We start from the raw sequence: 22,699 nt of genomic DNA, 5'->3' as shown, positions 1-22,699 counted from the left end.
AAAAACATAATTGGTGACTCTTTTAAAAAAAAAAAAAAAAAAAAAAATGAATGCTTTGAACAAAGCATTTGGAAATATGTATGCAAATACATATCACAGAAGGGATTAAACGGTTATTCGATGTTGTCAAGGAGCCGGCAGCATAGTTAGTAAGGTCTCTAAAGACATCAGAGATAGACTAGTGAAGCCAAGTACACCTTCTGACAACTTAAGGGTTTTTAGCTGGAAGTTCAAGATAAGATTGTACAACAGTAATGTGAAGTCAGTCTTACTGTACGGGTATGGTGCTGGAGGGCTACAAAGCAATACATAAGAAAGATCTCCAGCTTTCACACAACCAGTCTGCTGAGGATCTGCCAAATTTTCTAGCCAAGGAAGATCCCCAATGAGGAGCTCCTTCAAATTACCACAATTAAGCATATCGCCATGAAGATCAGACCACGGAGGTGGTGATGGTTGACCTGCATCATTTTAAGTAATTACTTAACGCTGTGCAATGTACCCACTTTTTTTAATTACAAGAAATACATTTTGTAAATACATTTAGTAATGTACGAGTGTATGTAAATGTATTCATTTAATTAAAATAAATAGCCTTTTATTGAGCGGAAATAGAAATGTGATTTTGACCTACCAGAGAAAAGTTTCTCCATTTTACTTTTTAAATTATTATTTTTTTTTCCATCACCAGTTCTTTTTAGCAGATCCAGAGATAATGATCAAATATGATTGGCTAGAAGTGAGTCTGTTGCCCTCTTATCAGCAACATAGAACGGTGTTAAAAGTGGGATATTTTATTTCTAGGTCTTTTCTTTGAATTGTGAGTAGTATGGTTATGCCCAGTAGATGGAGGTATAGGGATGCAGTTGTGTTTGATAACATGTAGACTATTTCTTTGTATATACTGTACCTATACAAGTCAGGGATACACATTTTTACCTGAGTTGCATGATTGTTATTATTTCTATCTAGTATATCCTTCCAAGGCTTGTCCCTTCAACCATATACCATACATATACAGTTCTTAGAGAAGTTGTGAACTTATGGCTCATTCTTTGCTTTTTTTGAGCGTTTTTTGCAAATACTTACAAATGTAAACATCACAGTGTTCTCCCTAGATATGTGATCGATTTGAAGTTTAGCTGATCAAAGTATTTGAATGTTAACTCTTTTTCAGTGTAGTTACATTATATCTGAATATCTTTTCTGCCACACCTGGTGTGGAGTTTTGGGAGGAGTATAGAGTTTGCACACAATGTGTATGCTGGTTATAATTTAGGTGTTGACTGGAAATATCTGTTGTGAAGATGTATAAGAAGCCTCAACTGTACATTGCTTTATTTTTGTGAAGCTCACCTTCAGTGGATCATCGGTGGATCATGTCAGCCCAGTTTCTTAATTCTCTGAGATGCACAGGCAGCTGACACAGTGTATTCTGTTTTACTCTATAACAGTGAAAAGGGGCTTTCTACTTGCTGTCTCTCACTGTTTATTATTTAGAATTCAATGGGAATGAAACAGAGATAAATAATAACACCCGCAGTAACATGTTTTGTAAATCCTGGACGTAAAGTTTTTTTGTATTTTAATTTTCGAATACACATACTTTACTAAAGGGTTAAATGATTAAACTGTTCTACTTTACATCAAAATAATAGCTTATATAATACAAAATTGTTTACATTCAGTAACATTTTATTAAATGCAATACATACTTTCTGCTACACGAAACCTGAAAAATAGTGTAGTACAGAGTATATGTTAAACCACTGAATGTCAATAACTAAGTCAAGTTCAATATAGTTTTAATATGTGCATTTCAACCACCGCCATTACCCATAGCTACAGTTTTGGTATCACCCTGCACTTTTAAGAATGCCTGTTTTTTTTTTTTTTTTTTTTTTCGGGGGGGGGGGGGGGTTGTAATGTAAGGTGATTTGAGTAATTTGGAGCTATAGAAAAAAATAATAAATGATTTAGTATGTATTTATACAATGGGCTGCAGCAACAGGCTTTGTGTTGCCATTTATATTTGTTGCAGTACAAGACAGATTATACGATTTAGTAATTTTCTAATAGATTATTCAAATAAACGATTACGTATGCCCTCCCTAGTTCTGTATTTCATGTAAATACTAGAAAGTTTAGGTGAATTTGTCAAAACAAATTCAGTAATTGGTATCTGCTGGCATAATTTGGAGATCTGGCACTGGAATTAAGAATTTAATCATTTTGAGATGTGCCATCTGTATTTAATAAACATTGCATAATTGTTCTTGCATAATGTATATTTAAAAGTACTCAAACAAACAATAAAAACATGTCTTGGCATCTGTACTTAACAGCCTTCCAAAGGCACTGACTTTTTGTTTTGTTGCGCAACAGGACATTGTCCCAGTGGATGCCTCGTATGAAGTTAAAGAGCTATATGCACCTGAGAACAAGCTGGACCTGGCAAAGACTGATGCACAAACTTTACCAGCACTGGAGATTAACAAGGTAAGCCACAAATAGGTTGTAAATCATACATTGAAGCCATACCTATCTTGTGCAAGTCTTGAAACTAATTGTAACTTTTTAGTCTGATCAAATAATAATTTGAGACCTGTACTGGAATGTACAGTAATTCTACCACACCTTCAGTTTGATGTCTTATAGCCTTCCGTAGATTTAGGTGCTCTGTGTATATGTTTTTGAAGGAAGTATATAGTCAAAGTGTTTGTTTACTTCTGTAAGAACAGGCATACTGATAGGCACATATTGTATTTAGAGAACATGACTCAAGTGCATATATTTCCAAACTAGTTATACATTAACTTCGCTGTTGTCTTGTAAAATAAATGAGTACAACCAAACATGATAAGCAACAGGGTGTATTTGTACAGTGTCCCTTATTTGCTTCCCTGACTCTCGAAGCCCATCTGTTCTTTTGTAGCTCCTATTTATATACAGGTACTCTGTTGTGGGATAGATACCCCTCCAAGTCTTTTAAAATACAACTATTTTATAGCTTAATATGCTGTAAGTATCACTTTGCACAAGAAAACACTGGACTTTGTTTTAAATTGAATTGTGTTAGGAGAGGCATAGTAATGCTCTGATTCTCTTTCTGGCAGGTTGACATGCAGTGGGTTCAGGTTCTGGCAGAAGGCTGGGCTACTCCACTGAATGGCTTCATGAGGGAGAGGGAATACCTTCAGTGTCTTCATTTCGACTGCCTCTTAGACGGTAAAGACTTAATGACTTGGGCCACCAAGGTTTGGACATGGAGCTACTTATCTTTGGCCTTTCCTAGCACAAGTGAATATACAGTACTCATATATAAGGAATACATATCAAGGAGATGTCTAGTAAGTGCATATTTCAAGGCGAATAATATGTAATATATCATCTAGACAAATGTATCTGTAACAGAGAAACCTGCGTTTTGTCACACTTTTAAAGTGTCCCCCCTTTACTAGTCAGTTTGATTAGTTAACATAGCAACCGTAATCTGTCCAGTAGTATATAAACAGGGTTTTCGGTTTTAATTGATAAAATACCCCTGATACAATGCGAGTATAACCCTGATATACACCTTATATCTCACATTGATTTGTTCTGAATTCTTTATACTCATCCCAACTGCTGAGTGGCATCAAATACAGTAGGGGCCTATATGAAAAGCGAGAGCCCTGAAAAAAAACAATTTACATATAACTTGAAAATAGCTAAAAATAAGTACCGGAAAACAGAACCCTAGATATTAACCATGTGTCCAATTTTTTTTTTTTTTTTTTTTTTTTTTTTTTTATCGTGGTTGAGGAAAAGTGGGTATTTTTCTTCCAGTAAGTCTTACAAAACTGGCCTACTCAACAAAAAGTCTGAACTCTTAAATGGTACATCAGGACCTTTTTATTTTATTGTTACATTTTCCCATGTGTTGCTACAACTGTTTACGTAAGGTGTGTGTATTGTATATATATATATATATATATATATATATATATATATATATATATATATATATATATATATATATATATATATATATATACACACACACACACACATTTTTACCACTTTTTAAAAACTTTTAAATTGCATTCCCTGCCTCAAGATGGCTTGACATATACCCGCATGGACCTCTCAATCACATATGTCACTGAGATGGATTTACCAGTGAGCAGGAGGAGGATGGAAAATGTAGTTCTGAGAGGTCCATGCGGGTAGTAATAATAATAATAATAATAATAAATAATAATTTAGCTTATACATAAAAGTACTCATTTAGCTTGCATTTAAATCTTCGGAACAAGCACATTGTTTTGGGGTTTACAATCTGCAACATCCTTTCCACCAGTCAATGAAATATTGGTTTTCCTCTCACATCCAATTCTACCTAAATAAAATAAATGTGTTGGCACTTGTACCACCAGGGGTCCCCTTTGCACTGTACAAAGTCCAAAGCACAGTGTGCTGGCAGCACACCTGGAATTTTTTATATTGAGTCCCCATTGAAAGATGGCTATATATTCTTGAGGTTGCAGAAAGAATCATGTTGACTATGTAATTTTCTACATCACAGAGTTGAAAAAAATGCTGCATTATTTTCTGGGAAGGAAGAAAAGAACCATCAAAAGGTTTAAAAAAAAAAAAAAAATTATCCTTTTGAAGCTGATGCAGAACAATTCTTGCTACTTAAATTACATTCAGAAAACTTCCATAACCACCTGTCTGTCACAATACAGTACCATTTAAGCCAACAGTGCAGGTACTTGTTCTTTTTATGTTAGAAATTCTTAAGTGGATTAAACATTAGACATGTCTGTCAAGTTTTCAACCTTCTCTGAGTGGTTTTATGCTACCTAGTCAGAGAAAGAACCTGTTCAGTCTTCTCACAATCAATACCTGTCTGAACTTCAAACACAGGTTTATTGTGTATTTTGGTTTAAATATTACAAATTAGACACACTTGCACTTAACTTACTTTTAAAGGCAAAAAACAAGCAAAGACACTTCTTCTTAATAATTCACAAAACTTTGGTTTATCTCGAACGCTGTTTAGATCAATTGCAGGGACTCCATTATGTAATTCCAAAAAGAATTTGGGTTCTGATAACTACATTAGATCTGCAGTAGACTTTCATTAATCAGTGTTTCGATAACACTATGTAACACAATTTTTGTTCCTGGGTAGTCAAGTGTTATTTCCTAATTGCTTATGCCTCAAAAGTATAGAAAATGGCTATTATTCCCCACAAGCTTTGCTTTTGTGACCAGGACAGTGATATTTCAAAATATCACTATTTCCAATGGGAAAACAGGCAAATGTGTGTCTTTTCGTTCACATAAAGTCAGAAAAAAACAACATATGAATCCAAATTAACATGTATTTATACTAAAGTAATACCAAAATGACTACAAAAGATTTAGAAGTGAGTAGTTTTTCGAGATTTACGATTGTACTGTAAATACCAGGTCCGATATTACAATTTTCCCTTTCCAGTCCGATGTCGGACTCTGTCTGACATCATCAAAAAGACATAAAGCACAAGTCTCTAGTTTTTTCTGCAGAAAAAGCTGAGAAAACCATTCAATGGCTGAGTGAGACCAATAGGAGCCAAATGAAACCGAAAAAAAAAAAAAAATGCGTATCTCACAGACCCATGCATTACAGAGATAACACGGACATAACAAAGGAGATAGCTGCTTCTGCACCCAGCACTTAAAGAATATCACAGACATTTGCAGAGCTTTTTGAGATGTTATAGTAATAAAATAATGATTTGGATCGCATTATTTAAGAGTTTGGTGATAAAACGAATGACCAGCTGCGGATTTATCAGTATCCATGTCTATAAAGAGGAATGTGAAAAATACAGCGAAGAAGGGGTGGGGCTTGGCTGGAGATACAGTACTGAGTGTCCTTTTGTGATTTCAATACCTTTTTAAACCTGTGTTGCGCTTAAAAATAAGCTATTTTAAACGGTATGTGTAAATAAACAGCATGTGTGAAAATAGTTTTTAGTACTACTGCAATGTCGTTGCAAAAGTGAGGGGGGCGTGTGCCCTGTGTAAATTACGCCTACGCGTGTAGGCATTTTTGCTAAAATTCTTATTCGCCGCTATTGAAAATGGCTATTCTGACTTCCATTCTGTAAATGTATTGTAATTCCCATGCTGCCATGTAAGGTTACTGTTTACCCACAACCCTGCTATCTACAGTGCCAAAAATAAGAATTTTAAACTACTGATCGAAGACATCTATAACAGCACGTTTCCACTAAATATAAATAATAACGTTATGAGATGAAATTATCTCGTGATCTCGACACAACAAAGTGTTTAGTCTTTTTTTGTTTGTTTTTTTGTTTGTTTTTTGTTGTTTATTTCCCGATGGCCTTGCCACTGTAAACATGGGCTTTTAAAGCAACATCAATTTAAATATTTAAACCACACAGGGCTGTATAACCTAATGGCAAATATATATATATTTTTTTTTTTTCTTGCCTTTTATAGGAGGAGTCATTAACTTGTCGGTGCCGATCGTACTACCTGTGACAAGCGAGGACAAAGAGAAGCTGGACGGCTGCACTGCCTTTGCGCTGGTCTATGGGGGGCGCCGGGTGGCCGTTCTCCGCAACCCTGAGTTCTACGAGCACAGGAAAGAGGAACGTTGTGCGAGGCAGTGGGGGACGACGTGCAAAGAACACCCGTACATCAAGGTTACAGCTGAAACCTTTTAAAACCCTGTTTGATAAATTACATTCTGTCAGTGTTGATTGGAGGAGGGCTGCAGTGGCTTATGGGCACCAGCTGGACCAGACTTTATTTTTATCTTTACAAAGAAATTGTAATCTCTTTATCTTTGTTTCTTTGCAGATGTATTATATTATTCCCCACCCCCACCTCCCCTTTTTCTTTCCTGAACTGGATCTTATTAAGAAGCGTTCTGTTTAGTACCTTTCTAGATGTTAACTTTTTATATTCCACCAGTTTTATTGTCAGGCTTTTCCCCAGGAAATCATACCACAGTTTGTGGAATTGATTGCATGTGGAGCCTTACATTTTGTACTACTCCCTTTTCCATCCACTGAGCAGAGAGAGATAGCACAGGCAGTGGTACTCCAAACATTTTTGGCCTCTCATTTCTGAAAGGTTGCCTTTTGCCAAGTGGATTTGTGTGTATACAAAAGCTGATGTGGTCCAAGCTAAATATATGTTTTATTGTCCCAGCATGACATGACTAGTGGTGTGTTGGACATTTTTGTTTTTACTAGTCTTAAACAGGCTAAGACTAAGTATACAGCTATTAATCAAATATTTGTTTGATCTGTGGCGAGTGCAGCACAAAATGTAGTTTCATAACGGAAAACAACCTAGTATCAAGACCAAGGTTAAACATAATAGTGTCCATCTGCTTTGCTTAACATGTGATAACCTTTTGTTGGCCTTTTAAATAAATATATATGGTTTTGGTGAATACCTAAACCTTGATGTAGTACTTAGGGGGTTTGTAAATACAGTGTTGGTAAGGTAATAATCATACCAATATAATACATTTTTTGCCGATATTTTCTTTGATTTTCCCATAATAGTGTAGCTTTAATTGAAAACCCCACCTTTGCATTTAATATGCAAATACATTCTTCCTAGTTGGTTACTTAATAGACTGACCATAATTTCTGACCAAAATTTGCCTAACCAGAGAATTAATTAAATTTGTAATTATGAAATAGTGAAATAAAAAGGGCACGGAATATAAGAATCTAAGGCTGTGCATCTTTTTTTCTGGTACTATGCAGTTGACTATATAACACATCAGTATAGTTAGTGTTTCATAAACCCAGGACTGCAGACAAACCTTTTGCCTTGGGAGTCAATGGCTCCTAGGCCAAAAAAAGAATGGTCGTCAAATCCAATTACTGAATGCCACTTCAAGAGCAAATTTGTTCTCATATTCAACTGCTTAAAATACAACAACTTGCAAAGACACTAAAGTGCTACTAAAACAGTAACCGATTGTCTGTACTCACTTGTTTGTTGCCTGTTATGCTGAATGGTTAATCTTTGCAGCTCATGACTCAGCAGGTTTATATTTTAAATATTTGTGTTGTGTATGGAATTGGTGGCCGCACCTTTTAATTGTGTACAGTTGTAATATGGGAAATAGCATGCAGCAGCTCCAGTGCTCATAGTAGTCCTGATCTGACAGCATGTAACACAGACAGCATTTATGATTACATGTTAACATTTATTTTTCAGTAAACGCAAGTTTAAATTGCAGTGAGTTCATTCTGCTTTTTACGATATTAAATACACCACAGCAAGCTCATTGTCATATAGTGTAGATATTTTCATTAGTACCATCTGAGAGCAAAATTTTCTGAATGGTGTGGTTTTTTTGTGTGGTTTTTTTGTTTTGTTTTTATTTTACTGCGCTTAAGTAAGCTGCAGTACATTTTGATTTTTTTATTTTCTAAATGTTTTTTTTTTTTCTCTGTAGTACACTTCAAAAATTACAGTCCCAAGTAATGTATATGTGTTCTGCTTTCACCTTTCTTAAAATGGTCAGTTTGAGAAATAAACTTGTTTTCCCCACAACAGCCCATGGTTGATACAAAGCGCATGCTAGATTACTGTTTTTCATTATGAAGACATATTATCAGCTCATCATCTAACTATAGAATCTGCTGCTAATTAAATCATCCTTAAACTCCTGGCGGTAAACAATGTAACCGAATCTGTTATATCTGGGTTAGTTGCAGCAGCTAAAGAAGGTGCAACAGACAAAAAAAATCTGTTTGTGTTGGTCAGCTTTATTTAGGCACCCTATGGTTTGACTGGCGAAAGATAACGTTGGTTAATTGGAGTTCACAAAGAAAACTTTTAGCTTTTCACTTACTTTTTTGTTTGACTGAACTTTTTGCTGCACTACAGCCCTTTTATTAAAATGTATATTAATTTATTTATTTAAGTTTTATATAAGTTTTCAGGGCATTTCGTTAATGGCATGTCATGGAACACCCGAACCTTAAGTGTATTTGTATTCTTGAATGCAACTGTTAATTTTAAGTGAAATTGTTATACAGCAGTACTCGCAAACGCTTGATCACCATCATAACTGTTACATGAAACTTGGGTTACTGTATTCTGCTGGTGTTAATACAGCACCTCTCTGCACTTGCAAGCATTTTTATTCCATCAAATTGTACCGTCCTTCTTGCACTTCAGTTTATTAGAACAAGCGATTTTTTTTTTTTTTTTTTTTAAATATATACAGACAGATGTCATAGCAGAGTCATAAATATTGTCACATGCTTTTAAAGGGAGAGGCAGCATTTTTGTGTTACAGGCAGGGCCTGTCTTAAGCTGTGTGGGGCCAAGGTGGTGGTGATTAAGTGCGGAGTCCAGAACATCAAATGAATGCTACAGTAGCAACCGTATCTTAGTTAGTATATAGATGCATCATGTAATCATATGCATATTAAGATACAGTAAATGATATTAAAATGTTAATGAATACTCGTTTCAGTTTGTTAGACTTCATCATTTTATATAATTCACAACTTCAGAGCACTCGGAATTATAGTATTCCATTCAGACACGGTATTTTACTGTGTAAAAATAAAATAAAATCTAATTCACAAAATGATGAACAATATTAAAAACAATTGTGCTGTGTATATATATTTATATAATCTCTTAATACCAACATTGTCATATTAAAAAACTCAAGTCGGCAGATTTGAGTAGCCCAAACGTTTGACATGTTAACAGACAATAGCTTGTTAATTTATTGTATTAATGGATTCAGTTTACATTAGCTGCATCAACTGATTTAACATAAATCCGTGATTATATGCATCTAACTAAAGCATGGTATTTTTTTTTAATCAACATGTGTTTATAAATCAGCAAACCTTAACTTTTGCGGTAAATGAAGAGGCTTGCCAACACAAAACATTATTTTACAATGTATTATTACCCGTTAAGTCTACTTTTGCGCACATACCTTTTTGACTTGCTGAACAAAGATTTAATTGATAACTGTTTAGAAGTGTGTTGCAACATGTTTGCTACCACTTTCCTACATGACACGAATCTTCTCTCCTGTATATGTGGATAAGTGTGGGCGGGTCATGTGAGTAGTCCAGACCCAATGACCCGCTATGGAATAGTATAAATAAATAGACTTGTCTACAGGTGGCAAACTTTAATGTTGCTGGCGCTATATGAGGTAAACCAGATTTGCTCCCCTGAGCGTTTTATGCACACGTAATGACGCACTAAATCTCATGGCAGTCCAGTTGAGCGTGGGACCACCTATACGGTGGGAGCCCTAGGCGGCCACCTTGCTTGCCCTGGTTACAGGTGGCTTACCCCAAAAAAACAGTTGGCAAAATTTTTCTTTTGTTGCATTTACAACCATTTTAGTCATTCTAGTATGGCGCCATGCATAAACCACTTTTTTAATAGTGTAGCATTTTCTGCTGTGTAAGGCTTCTTCACAATAGCATCCAATTTAATGTGTATTCCAAACCATTTAAAACTAAACATAATCATGTACGGTATCAAGAAAGTGATCAAGAAAGCTAAAATAAATCCAAATATTTGATGTGTGGATACTGGGATTTCCGGCAAGTCTGGATTCAAAGCTAAAAGATTTTACCCTCATTTGACTAAACTATTTGTGGTTGTATTAAGATGTCCCTATTTTTATTTATTTTTGCATAAAAGAACCGTACATTTTTTGGCAGGCAGGAACCAATTCTTACAGAAATTCCAAGTATGCATAATTTTAGAATAATTCAATTTAGAGTTCAATGAGTAAATGCCACTTTTAAAGTTCTTGTTGGTTTATTGTGTTGTTAACTCAATTCAAGACAATATGGAGTTGTTCAGACACCTAAAAACTTTTATATCCATATAGGGTAAAAAAAAAAAAAAAAAAGTATTGTGTTTTCAATCTAAGCGTGTGCACTGTTCAGTAGTTTTATAGACTCTGCACTGGTTAATTCCAATGCAAGTTACTTTGTACAGCTAGCATAACATCACTTTAGTGTCAAAGAAAACTACAAAACATGAGTTAAGGAAAATATTATGAACCATGTACCAGGATGTATCTAAACACCCCAGCTGTTTTGACCAGTGCCAGTTAGATCAGTTACATTTTAAAAGTCATTTCTCCCACCCATAAGGTGCCCCTACTTATATTTTTGCATTCACCGAATGGAGGACTACTTTTTCATGACACTTGTGCCATTCATTTTCTTAACCCTGTTGTAGATGGTAATGGAGAGTGGAGACTGGCTTGTTGGCGGTGACCTTCAAGTTCTAGATCGAATCTATTGGCATGATGGGCTCGACCAGTATCGTCTCACTCCTGCCGAGCTGAAGCAGAAATTCAAGGAGATGAATGCTGGTACAGTGTGTGTGTGTGTGTGTGTGTGTGTGTGTGTCTATATATGCCATGTGTGTGTGTTGTGTTGTATATTGGTCTATATGATATATATATATATATATATAGGTAATATATATATATACAGTATATATATATATATAAACACCACACACACCACACACACACTCTATATATATATATATACACACACACAATTTCCTACACATGCATGTTAAATTTTTCATCAGATGTGACTCACAGAAATTCATAATAAACTGATCAAAACAACTGATATGCACACAAGCAGCTTTGTAGGTTATCTTTATGCTCAACCTTAAAGATAGCTGTTGCCCCCTTTTTTCCACAAATATTTTGTCACATTTTATATAGCTGATTTTTTTAATACAAACATTTGCTTTGTAGTGCATTATTAATAGGTAGAAATGGTCTTGTGTGCAGGTTCCTCTTTGGCAATTAATTATTTTCACATATTTTTCTAGATGCTGTTTTTGCATTCCAGCTACGTAACCCTGTTCACAATGGACATGCCTTGTTGATGCAGGACACCCACAAACGTCTAATTAACCGTGGCTATAGACGCCCAGTCACATATTTTTCTAGATGCTGTTTTTGCATTCCAGCTACGTAACCCTGTTCACAATGGACATGCCTTGTTGATGCAGGACACCCACAAACGTCTAATTAACCGTGGCTATAGACGCCCAGTCCTTCTGCTCCATCCTCTTGGTGGCTGGACCAAGGATGATGATGTTCCACTTTCATGGCGCATGAAGCAACATGCAGCAGTGCTGGAGGAAGGCATTCTTAACCCAGAGAATACTGTAGTGGCTATTTTCCCATCTCCCATGATGTACGCTGGGCCAACTGAGGTAAACAGTACTGCATTAACCACTGTTTGTGATTATGAACGTTTTGATTTGTCAACAGCAGAAGAAATATGAAGAAGTAAAATGCAACTTCCAAATCACATAGATACTACTTTTTCACTCATGAATGCTTTACCAAAACAAAATGCAGCTGCTTTTAAATTAATACAATTTAGCTTTTTTAAATTTTAAGCCTGTTTTTAAAAAACAGGTCTTGGAATAAGTAGCTCTTTGATGCAGTTTAAACAGAAAATCATAGCACTTAAAAGCATTCTGCAAACAAACCAACTCGGCATGTATTAATTTGTAATGGCTCCAGCTATGGTCCACAGAAAACCTTTAACTGTGCTTTTAGTACCTTGTAAAAATACAGATTTTTGAGGAATTAAAATGGCTTTGTTTTTAAATGGGGAGCTTACTGTTTGGCACCCTGTTGTCGTTAACTTAAGCTGGTAAATCCAGTGGGGTTGCCAGTCCAAAGGGTCATTCATGTGTGAAAATTTAAGCAACGTGTGTGCTATTCTTTGATTTTGGAATTGGATCTTGTTTTAGTTTTTCTTCAGTGGTTGCTCTGCACACTGTCCAATGACATCAGAGGCTGCCAATAGTGTTGTGGCCAGTTAATGAAAAAAATGCAGCTGTCTTTTAATCTTTAAGTGAAGGTAATTTTGGTGCCAGATTTTGTTTTTGTTGAACTGATTTAGAGAGCTACATGCTATAAAGTATGGTGAAAGGCGGGAAGTGAAGACTGTCTGAGCATCTGAGAAAAGTGCACATCTGCTCGGGGAAAAATTGAAACTGTCTTATTCACATTGTTTTTTTGGAAACAAACCATCAGAAATATAAGAAAATGCTGAATGTATTCAACACCAGTACCAGCTGAATGATTGTCTAAAGGGAAATAAGTGTCAGTAACCAAAGATTGTGGTAACAAAACATAATGAATAGATGTTGGATTCAAAACAATTGACAATGACCAGTCTGTTAATTTTTGTTTTATATTTATAGTACCCATACATGATACTGTATAAAATATACTAGTGTACATTAATACTGTAAGTCGGTGAAATACTGTAATTAGGTTAGCATTGTATACCAGTGGAAAATGTATTAAGGTCTACAACCAGGTGATTTACATTTACAATCAAACAATTTACGTATCTTATATTATTTGTTGATTATTTTCTATATAAAATTATCTACTTGCCATTCTTAAATGGCTACTTCACGCAATGGAATGGAATCTGCACCGGAGGGAAAGCATATGAAGGGGTCACTGGGCCCTGATGATTGGGACATCCATTTGGCAGAGGTTGCACGCATCAGTTCAGGAACAAATTGACGCAGCTTTTACGGCTTGTAATTCAAAACGGAACTGAAACAGCTACTATCCTCAGTGCTCTTAAACAAGAGGTCTCTGATATTGTTTCCTCTTTGAGATCTAGCTAACCCCTAGGGAGGATATCACCAGAGCTGATCTTTGCCAACAAAAAGATGAAATTAATCAATGCAACGCTCGTATTGATGCTATGCAGGACAAGGTGGCGGACCTTGAGGACAGAAATCGGCGCTGTAACGTCAGACTGGTGGGGCTTCCTGAAGGGGCTGAAGGCGATGCTCCCATCCACTTTCTTCAGCAGAAAATTGGTATCCGACCCTGAAACCATCCAACGACCACCCTTTTCTAGAGTTAAATATAGCACATCGAGTATACGCAGGAGGCCCTCGGAATTCCAGTGAACCACACTCCATGATATTTCAATGCCTTTGTTACACTGATCGACAACGATTCCTCCAAACTGCTCGAAAATCTGCTCCGATCATCGTTCAGGGACAAAGGCTCTCTTCATGTGGATTACACTGCTGTCGCCGCTGCAAAGAGGAGGGCCTTTAGTGAAGTGAGAACGAAGCTTCGCTCCCAGGGAGTGGGCAGTTTCTTGGTGTATCCAGATATCTTGAAGGTCAGGTCTTGAAGGTGAATACATGGGCTACTAGATTATATGCATTATATGCATGTTGTTTACACTTGTTCAATTTGCAGTCATTTTTCCTACTCTCAGGATGGTTTAGCTCACAACAAGCCCCCTCAGAGTAGTCTGGTACACAATGACAATTGTTGGATTGGTGGGGAGGGAGGCTGAGATTTGGGTGTAGATAGGGAGCAGAATCAGCGAGTGAGAGGAACTACAGATGTTAACTGAGACTTGAGATTTATGATATTCAGTGTGCTCCTTCTGGCTCTTCTTTTATCATCCTAAATTTTTGTAACCACGTCTCAGTTTATTTTATTGTATTTTTTCAATTACTATGCTACTGTCCTATAGGATATTGCCATGTAATGAGTCATGTAATGAGTCTTTTCACATCTTTGTTTTCTGAGTGCTACGTCCTTTACTCGTTCACTCGCTCTGATCTTTATTCCTGTCTTGGACCATGGCTAATGTTGTCATTAACTCCTAGAATTTACGAGGGGCCAGTCGTCCTATATATGAACACAGTGCTTAGATTTTCTCCTGAAGAAAAAAAGATTGACATTGCATGTTTTCAGGAAACTCATTTTGGTTTCAAGTGATGTTTGCTCATTTTCAAAATAAACATTACAAGGTAACTGCATATTCCTCTGCTCAGAGTAAGCATGAGGGCATCCTTATTCTTGCCAAGAGACAGTTGTACCTCAAAGTCTGTCTCCAAGGTAATGATTAGGAGGGGAGATTCAAGCTATGTGACTTCACTGTTGAATAACGTAGAGGTTTGTATTGCCGCTCTCTATGCACAAAATATCTTAGACGCACAGTTTTTCGACCAAATGAAACATACATTGGCCTCATTGGGGAGTATCACTGTTATAGTGGCACAGTTGTTTGAGTAAAATTAGGTGCATGTTGTTGATGTTTGTATTTGTGTATTTTTTTTATTGTAATGTCTCCCCCATTTCCCTATTCCCAAAGGGTGGGGAAAAGAAAAGGAAAATCAATACAAACAGTTGTTCACAAAAAAGTCTACAACCAGCAGTTTAACTTACAGGGAGTTACAACCCACATAGTATAGTATAGTCACCATTCTGTTATGATTAACCCTGTTAACACTACTGTAAGTAACTTTACAGAAAGATATACTTCTGTTCCAGACCTATATAAAGAACTGCAGTGCTTAAAGAGTTACTATGCAAGTTCAAATGTATTAGCCTTAGAGTAAAAGATTACCAGAAAGAAAAAAAGTTCTGCTTAACTAATGGTTTCATGATTTGATATGAAACATTGCTGTTATAATAATCTCTTTCTGAAATTTTAGTAAAAACACTTTATGCTGTATTTAAAAGCTCTGCATGTTACGGCTCTCGACTTGATTTTGTTGACATATCTGTCACTTCAAGACGGAAGGCTGCCAATTTAAAAAGGAAGCATGGAGCCAGATGGCACACAATCCTCATGTTGTTCTGGCCATAAAATGTAACCAAGTTTCCAGTCAGACCAATAAATTAAGTCCCCTTCGTTTTCAAGAAGATTGTTCTGCTTTGGCAGAAAGGGCTGAGACAGGCATAAATGTTGTGACTTTTTTTTTTTTTTTTTTTTTTTTAACAAACCGTTTAGTACATGATGCTACACGAAGTGAAGCTTGCCATGGATTATAATACATTTCAGACTTGTGTTGGTTGTTTTATTTATTGCTTTTCTGGTTGTTTACAGTTCTAGTTTTTATTAGGGGTTTAGATCTACACACGTTACTTAACAACTCAAGATCAGCTGTAGTATTCTAAAAATCTAATTTCAGGCTGGGATGGCTATACTGCACTGATTTATACATGATACATTAATAATAATAAGATATAGATTTATCAAAAAATCTTGATGCATCCTACATGGTTTGTATTCTGATTCAGAGTTTATGTAGTGCAGTGTATAATTTGAATAAATGCATTGTTTGATAATTGAATACATGTACCAATTTATCTCATTAATGCCTTTTAACAAGGCAGCTGATTTATAAAATTATAATTTTACTTTTTGACATCTTTTACGGTTATAAGAACAGTAGTCTATAGGGTCCATTTTGTTCACATCATTGTATAGTGACATGCTTATTGTATCCTTTTGAGAGCAGAACAGGTTGCGTAAACTAGCCAAACTGTACAGGCTGGATGGATTTTTGTTTTCTGTAAATGGTCTTCTAAAAGGTCTGGTCAGATTAATCCTGATTAATTATGGTATGATAACCAATTACATTAGCTGCAGCTAGTGATGCAGTGGTACTTGCCTATAGTAGATTCTGCATAGGGTTTTGTAAGCTGTTAATTGTAATGGATTTTATTTTACAGGTGCAGTGGCACTGTAGAGCTCGCATGGTTACTGGAGCAAACTTCTATATTGTTGGCCGTGACCCGGCTGGAATGCCTCACCCTGAAACTGGGAAGGACCTGTACGAGCCAACACATGGTGCTAAAGTGCTGACAATGGCCCCTGGCCTGATTACTTTGGAAATCATTCCTTTCAAGGTTGCAGCTTATAATAAGAAAAAACAGTGCATGGATTTCTATGACCCTAAAAAGTAAGTATAATTGTATGTTAACAAGGAGAGATTTCAACAATTTATCTCGGCCAACTTTTCTTTTTAAATATTTTCTAATATCTCTCATCCCACGGCTGGGGGTGCATTACGAGTACTCAAGCACGACAAATTTTGAGTTCTTGAGTACGGGAATGCTAGTCCAATAAAATTTGTGAGTTCTCACTCTTGCAGCCAAGTAAGGTAGCAAGGGAAGAGATTAAAAAACTTTACTTTTTTTAAATTAATTGAATACACTTACCCATTGCATATTGTAGGAATATAAGGATCTAATAATATGTTTATACAAACAAACTTGGATACTTTCTTATTTAAAATGCACCTTTTTAATGCAGTTCATGTACTTTGTTTTCTTTATCTGCATTGTGGTGAGCTGGAGGTTTTGATGCCAAATTGTTATTAATTACACACATGTGAGGGCATTGTAGACTCTCTTGACTAATGAATATCATGCAGTCCTACAATGTTTGAATAATGAATGATGTTTCAGCTAGTTGTAAAGTTAAATTCCCAGTCTTGGCAGGGATTAAAGTCACTCTGAGTAGACATTGTTCTTGAAAAGGCTGATTTAAAGGACCGCCCTGTTTATACTGTGTATACTTTATATAAGAAGTTTTTCAGTGCCAGTAAAATTTCAAATAGTGTAATTTATGCAAGATATTGGTAATATGAACTTGACTTTACCTCCCTGAGGTTTCCTAAAATGTTTGATTTTGCATTTCCCTTTCAAGTATGAAATGTTATACATTACCGATTGGGATATACCTGCGTAGCCCTATTTGTACCTGACATGAATGCTGGTCATCTGCAATGACTGGGGCTCTCGGTGAACTGCCTCAAAAGCTGTCTGCCCCCTTCCCAGACAGCCACCTATCTGGTGGTGTATTTGGACTCAAGGTCTATGATCACCCCTCTGTTGGTTAACTGCCGCCGCTGTTCCAAAAGATTATAGGTCTCCTCCACATGCGTCCTCTCCAGGCCTGGTTCAATCACAGGGTTTTTCAACCTGCTGCTGATCAACTCAGTCTGCTCGTCGTGTCTTTTCACTATATGAAAACCCTTTCATGGTGGAAACACCCAGCTCACCTGTAATTTGGCGCAGCACCACAAGGAGAGAGGTCATTACTACAGACGCATCCAACCTGGGCTGGGGCTATATGGATCTAGCATGGAGTACGGGGAGTGTCTCCACCTCAGTCTTTTGGAACTGCGGGCAGTTAACCTGGCCCTGCAGAATTTTTCCGGGGCTTAAAAAGGAGACAACATGGCTGTGGTGGTCTATATAAATCACCAATTTGGTCTCCAGTCCCACAACCTCCATTGTGTTGACAACAAGCTTCAGCTCTGGGCCAACAAAAAACTCCTGTCCCTAAAGGCAGTTAATCTGGTAGGAGCGACCAACTGGGCAACAGACCTCTTTTCAAGAGATGGGCCCCACAGTTCGGAGTGGTGGATTCACTGCCCCCCCTGGATCTCCCTGCTGGAGGGCGGGCGTCCATAAGGCATAGATGCCTTCCCACTGCTGGTGTTGCTGACAGAAAATCCGACAAGGACGGGCTCTGCTGTTCTTGGTAACCCCAAATTGGCCTAGGAGAACCTGGTTCTCTGCACTGGTCCAGCACCTGTATAGTCAGCCTTGGAAGCTGCCTGCACGTTGTGACCTGCTCAGCTGTGGCATCCCGACCCAGTGAGCCTACAGTTGTGGGTTTGGTTCCTGAGCAGCTACAACGAAGACAAGCCAGGGCTGCTTCTACCAGAGTCAGTATACAGGGTCACAGTTAGCTCTCGCCCAGATAGTTACCTATCTAAGGGTCTGCCCGGACTCGGGAGACACGTGCTCATCTGTGTGGACAACACGTCTGTGGTGTCCTACATTAACCACCAAGGTGGTGGTTTGTGGTCACCCGGTCTCTACCTTGTGGCCCACAAGCTTCTGCTGTGGGCAAAAGAGAACCTCCTCTCTCTCCAGGCAGTTCATCTACCCGGGGTGTTCAACTGAGCTGCGGATCTCCTCCCAAGGGAGACTCCATACCGAGGTCTTAAGGCTCATTTGGGAAAGATTCGGTAGTGCAAAGGTAGACCTCTTTGCCTCTCAGGAGTTTACATACTATCCCCTGTGGATCTCCATAGCAGGAGAGGGGGGGACCTCTATGGGTAGATTCACTGGCACACCTGTGGCCAGCGCATCTACTCTGCGTTCCCACCATTCACGCTGCTCCCACTATGTCTGGAGAAGGTCAGGCAGGACCAGGCCAGGGTTCTCCTACTAGCCTCCACGTCGCACTGCTCTGACGAGAAGTCTTTGGTATAAGTTTTCAGGTTCGGGTGTCTTAAAGGGAAACATCCATTTGTACTGGTTAATATTTATATTTCAGAGAACCAGGGTTATGATAATAACCTAACCTTTTACACTTAACCCTTTCAGGACCAAGCATTTTTCGGTGGGATGCTTCCCAGGACCAGGTGTTTTTTGGCTATATTTGACACTTCCTATAAAAATTCACAAAAAAAAAAAAAAAAAAGATTAAAGTAGGAAATTGTATTCTTTTTTTCAGAATACTCTGGGCAACATTATAAAGTATTTCAGAAACCATACAGACTTTCAACTTTTTTTTTTTTTTGTTAAAAAATGTTAAGTATTTTTTATTATGTCTTCTGTTTAGAGGTACATGTGTAAAAACATTTTATTCTATGACCCGAGGGACCTTACAATACTTCCTGAAGTATGTGTTTCAAGCCTGTAGCCTGTGCTGCAAATTACGGTGGCCCTGTAAGTCATCAACACAAAGTGACTACAAAAGATTTAGAAGTGAGTAGTTTTTCGAGATTTATGATTATTTATTATACTATACTCTTCTAAATCTTTTGTAGTCATTTTTGTATTACTTTAGTATAAATACATGTTAATTTGGATTCATATGTTGTTTTTTTCTGACTTTATATGAACAAAAGACACAAAAGCTCCCGTTTTATCATTGGAAATAGTGATATTTCAAAATACCACTGTCCTGGTCACAAAAGCAAAGTTTGTGGGGAATAATAGCCATTTTCTATACTTCTGAGGCATAAGCAATTAGGAAATAACACTTACTACCCAGGAACAAAAAAAAAAAAATAAATTGTTACACGGTGTAATGTAAGGATTATTGCCCATATTGTCAAACGGATAACACAGCAATAACTATCCATGATGTGGTATGGAACAGAAAAACCAGAGCACTTGCTCTTCCTACAGTGATTTAGAGGACAGATCTCAAACCCCAGTGCACTAGAGCAAACATTTTGAAAAGAGCTTTGAAACAGACTTTAAAGTTGAGTAAAAAGTTGTCCGGATATTAAGTCAAAAGAAAAGTTACAGGTACGTTATTTAAACAGTTGTAGCAACACGTGGGGACACCTATTTTTTTCAGAACCCTGCTAATTACTCTTTAAGATGATGTGTGTTAGATTGTCAAAGCTTGACCAAAACCCCTATTTAGTGTACTTTTGTTGATGGACATGACAATTGATCTACGTCCTATTGAATCCATTGTTTCACCCAGAGGATTGTCAGAAGTGTGCTATCTGTTATGATGGCTTTGTGATTTAAACATCTAAAAACAAGGAGCTGGCCCAAGATTGGCATGTTCCTTTTGTAGCTGTATTGAGTGGAGAAAAGGTGGTTCTACCTTGGCTGAACTGCAACTTGTGAAAAAAGAATAATTGCCACTGCCATTTCTCAGCTATTTTTTGTTCTGCTGAGAAATATGCCTACAGTACTTAAAATAGACATACCAGCATAACAAATAAAGTGATGTGTTGGGTATCATCAGTAATACTTTATACTCCAATTGGATGGATCACTTTATTTTTGGTGTAAAATAATTCCATCAAAATCGATACTTTTACGGATCCTGAGTAAAACATTATTAAAACAGCTTTCTGTTTTTAAATGGTGATCATATTGGAATAGGAATGACTATTAAAGATTTTACATCCTGGAACACATATCTGTACATAGATATGGTTATTTTTCTAGAATCTGTAAAGACCAGGTCAAGTGTGGTCATGGTATACATTTGGTCTCTCTAAAAATGTAACATTTAGTACAATGGTGCTTTTTGATAGTGCTTTTTAAATAATCAGGTACATCTAGAATATGTTTCTACCTGTTAAATGAATCTGGGAAGCAGGGTTAGGACTTGATAGTGCTGCTGACACCAAGTACAACATGTTAACACTCACTAATGCTGGGAACAAGAATATGCAGATCCAGGAAGTTGGCCAGGGAGTTATTTATTTGCAGCAGAAACTTAAGCTTGGTAGCTGGTGCTTGGGAACTATCGAGTGTGAGCATGTATTTTTTAAATTTATTTTTATTTTAATGTTTGTTGGCACTTTCTTTTTTTTCCCCCAGAGTTTGCAAGAAAATGGCTTGGCATAGTCAAATTAAGTGTCCTAAACATATAGTGTGTATACACAGACACACATTATATCTATCTGTCTATCTATCTGTCTGTCTATCTGTCTATCTATCTATCACATGTTTTTTAATTGTATTTTTTTCAATGAAACTACATAGTCAGGCCACACAAGAATGCAACTGTCAGAAAAGAAAAAACAAACATGTTACATAATTCTTTGCTGATAAACACAAGCTGTTTTTGTTTTAACCAAGAATTGGTAAGTTATTAAAATTATGGAATTGTGAAATTGTGCATCTTGTTATATACAAATTACAAATATAAAAATTAGTTAGTCAAGGGTTTTTCTCATTTAATGTGTTTTTTTTTTTTTTTTTTTTTTTTTTTTTTTTTCCCCCAGCCATGAAGATTTTGACTTCATCTCTGGAACACGTATGCGTAAAATGGCACGTGAGGGCCAGAATCCACCAGCGGGTTTCATGGCTCCCAAAGCTTGGGCTGTTTTGGCTGATTACTATAAAACCTTGCAGAAAGATTAAGTTTTATTAAGTGCAGAACAATCTTTTAACATGTAGTGTATTTCACGGGGACCACACAATTACTATTCCCACTACTTTGTTGTGATGTATGTCAGGAAGTTATTTCCCAAATGCAGAACTATGCTCCTAACCCTATCAATGTCTTATGGGTTCTATTATATGTTGGCACCTAACAAAGTAGTGTTTTTATGGGTGTGTTTTAATATGGCTGCAAAATGTCCTACCTTTCTGTTACAGTACTGTATAAAAATGAAAAACCAATGCAATTATGTTAACTTTTTAAAATGGAATATGCAACAGTAATATTGCTCTACTAAAATAGCTTGACTATTTGGGAGAAATATGGATTGACATTTCACCCATCACATTTCCTGTCAATTGCCTTTCCTTGTCATTCAAGGACATTAAAAAATTTAAGATAGTGTACATTTTTTAAAAATCTTAATCATGTTAAAGTTACATAACTACATACATCACATGTCTAATTAAGGCCATTTTAAGCTTTGAATCCTACTCCTAATGTAATCCGGGAAACATGATGATTTTATTTTTTTTAATTTTTCAAATTGGCTGTTTTGAATTTATATTTCTTTTATTTTCTTTCTTTAAGCCCCCCATATACATATTGATTATATATATATATATATATATATATATATATATATATATATATATCTATATAGATATTTTATATATATATGGTCTTTTATATCTTGTATATAAAGAGAAAGGAGAAGTTATAGAGACCAGGAAAAATAAACATATTTTCTCTTTCCTCTTCATAAAAGATGCCGTATTACAGCAGGTCAGTAATAAATAACCTGAGTTACTAAAGGACAGACTGTCTTATTTTGTAACCTTATTGTATGTCTAACAGCATGACAATAAAGATCTATATTGACATTGTTTCAGTAGTCACAA

At 36.5% G+C, this 22,699-nt stretch overlaps 1 protein-coding gene across 1 annotated transcript in view; it reads left to right on the top strand.

The window, feature by feature from the left end:
* The window catches only part of LOC121296422 (bifunctional 3'-phosphoadenosine 5'-phosphosulfate synthase 1), a 36,531-nt gene extending 14,139 nt beyond the window's left edge, over positions 1-22,392 (top strand). The window contains exons 6-12 of the mRNA XM_041221984.1: positions 2,386-2,499; positions 3,117-3,228; positions 6,502-6,707; positions 11,272-11,407; positions 12,008-12,276; positions 16,589-16,818; positions 21,640-22,392. Of these exons, the coding sequence (XP_041077918.1) occupies positions 2,386-2,499; positions 3,117-3,228; positions 6,502-6,707; positions 11,272-11,407; positions 12,008-12,276; positions 16,589-16,818; positions 21,640-21,778 (1,206 nt within the window). The 3' untranslated portion in view covers positions 21,779-22,392. The remainder of the gene's footprint in view (positions 1-2,385; positions 2,500-3,116; positions 3,229-6,501; positions 6,708-11,271; positions 11,408-12,007; positions 12,277-16,588; positions 16,819-21,639) is intronic.
* Positions 22,393-22,699: the final 307 nt, after the last annotated feature.

Source organism: Polyodon spathula, chromosome 2, assembly GCF_017654505.1.
Source record: "Polyodon spathula isolate WHYD16114869_AA chromosome 2, ASM1765450v1, whole genome shotgun sequence".
Classification (NCBI taxonomy): domain Eukaryota; kingdom Metazoa; phylum Chordata; class Actinopteri; order Acipenseriformes; family Polyodontidae; genus Polyodon; species Polyodon spathula.
The sequence above is the reverse complement of the archived record's forward strand: the minus strand, read 5'-3'. Positions and strand labels throughout refer to the sequence as shown.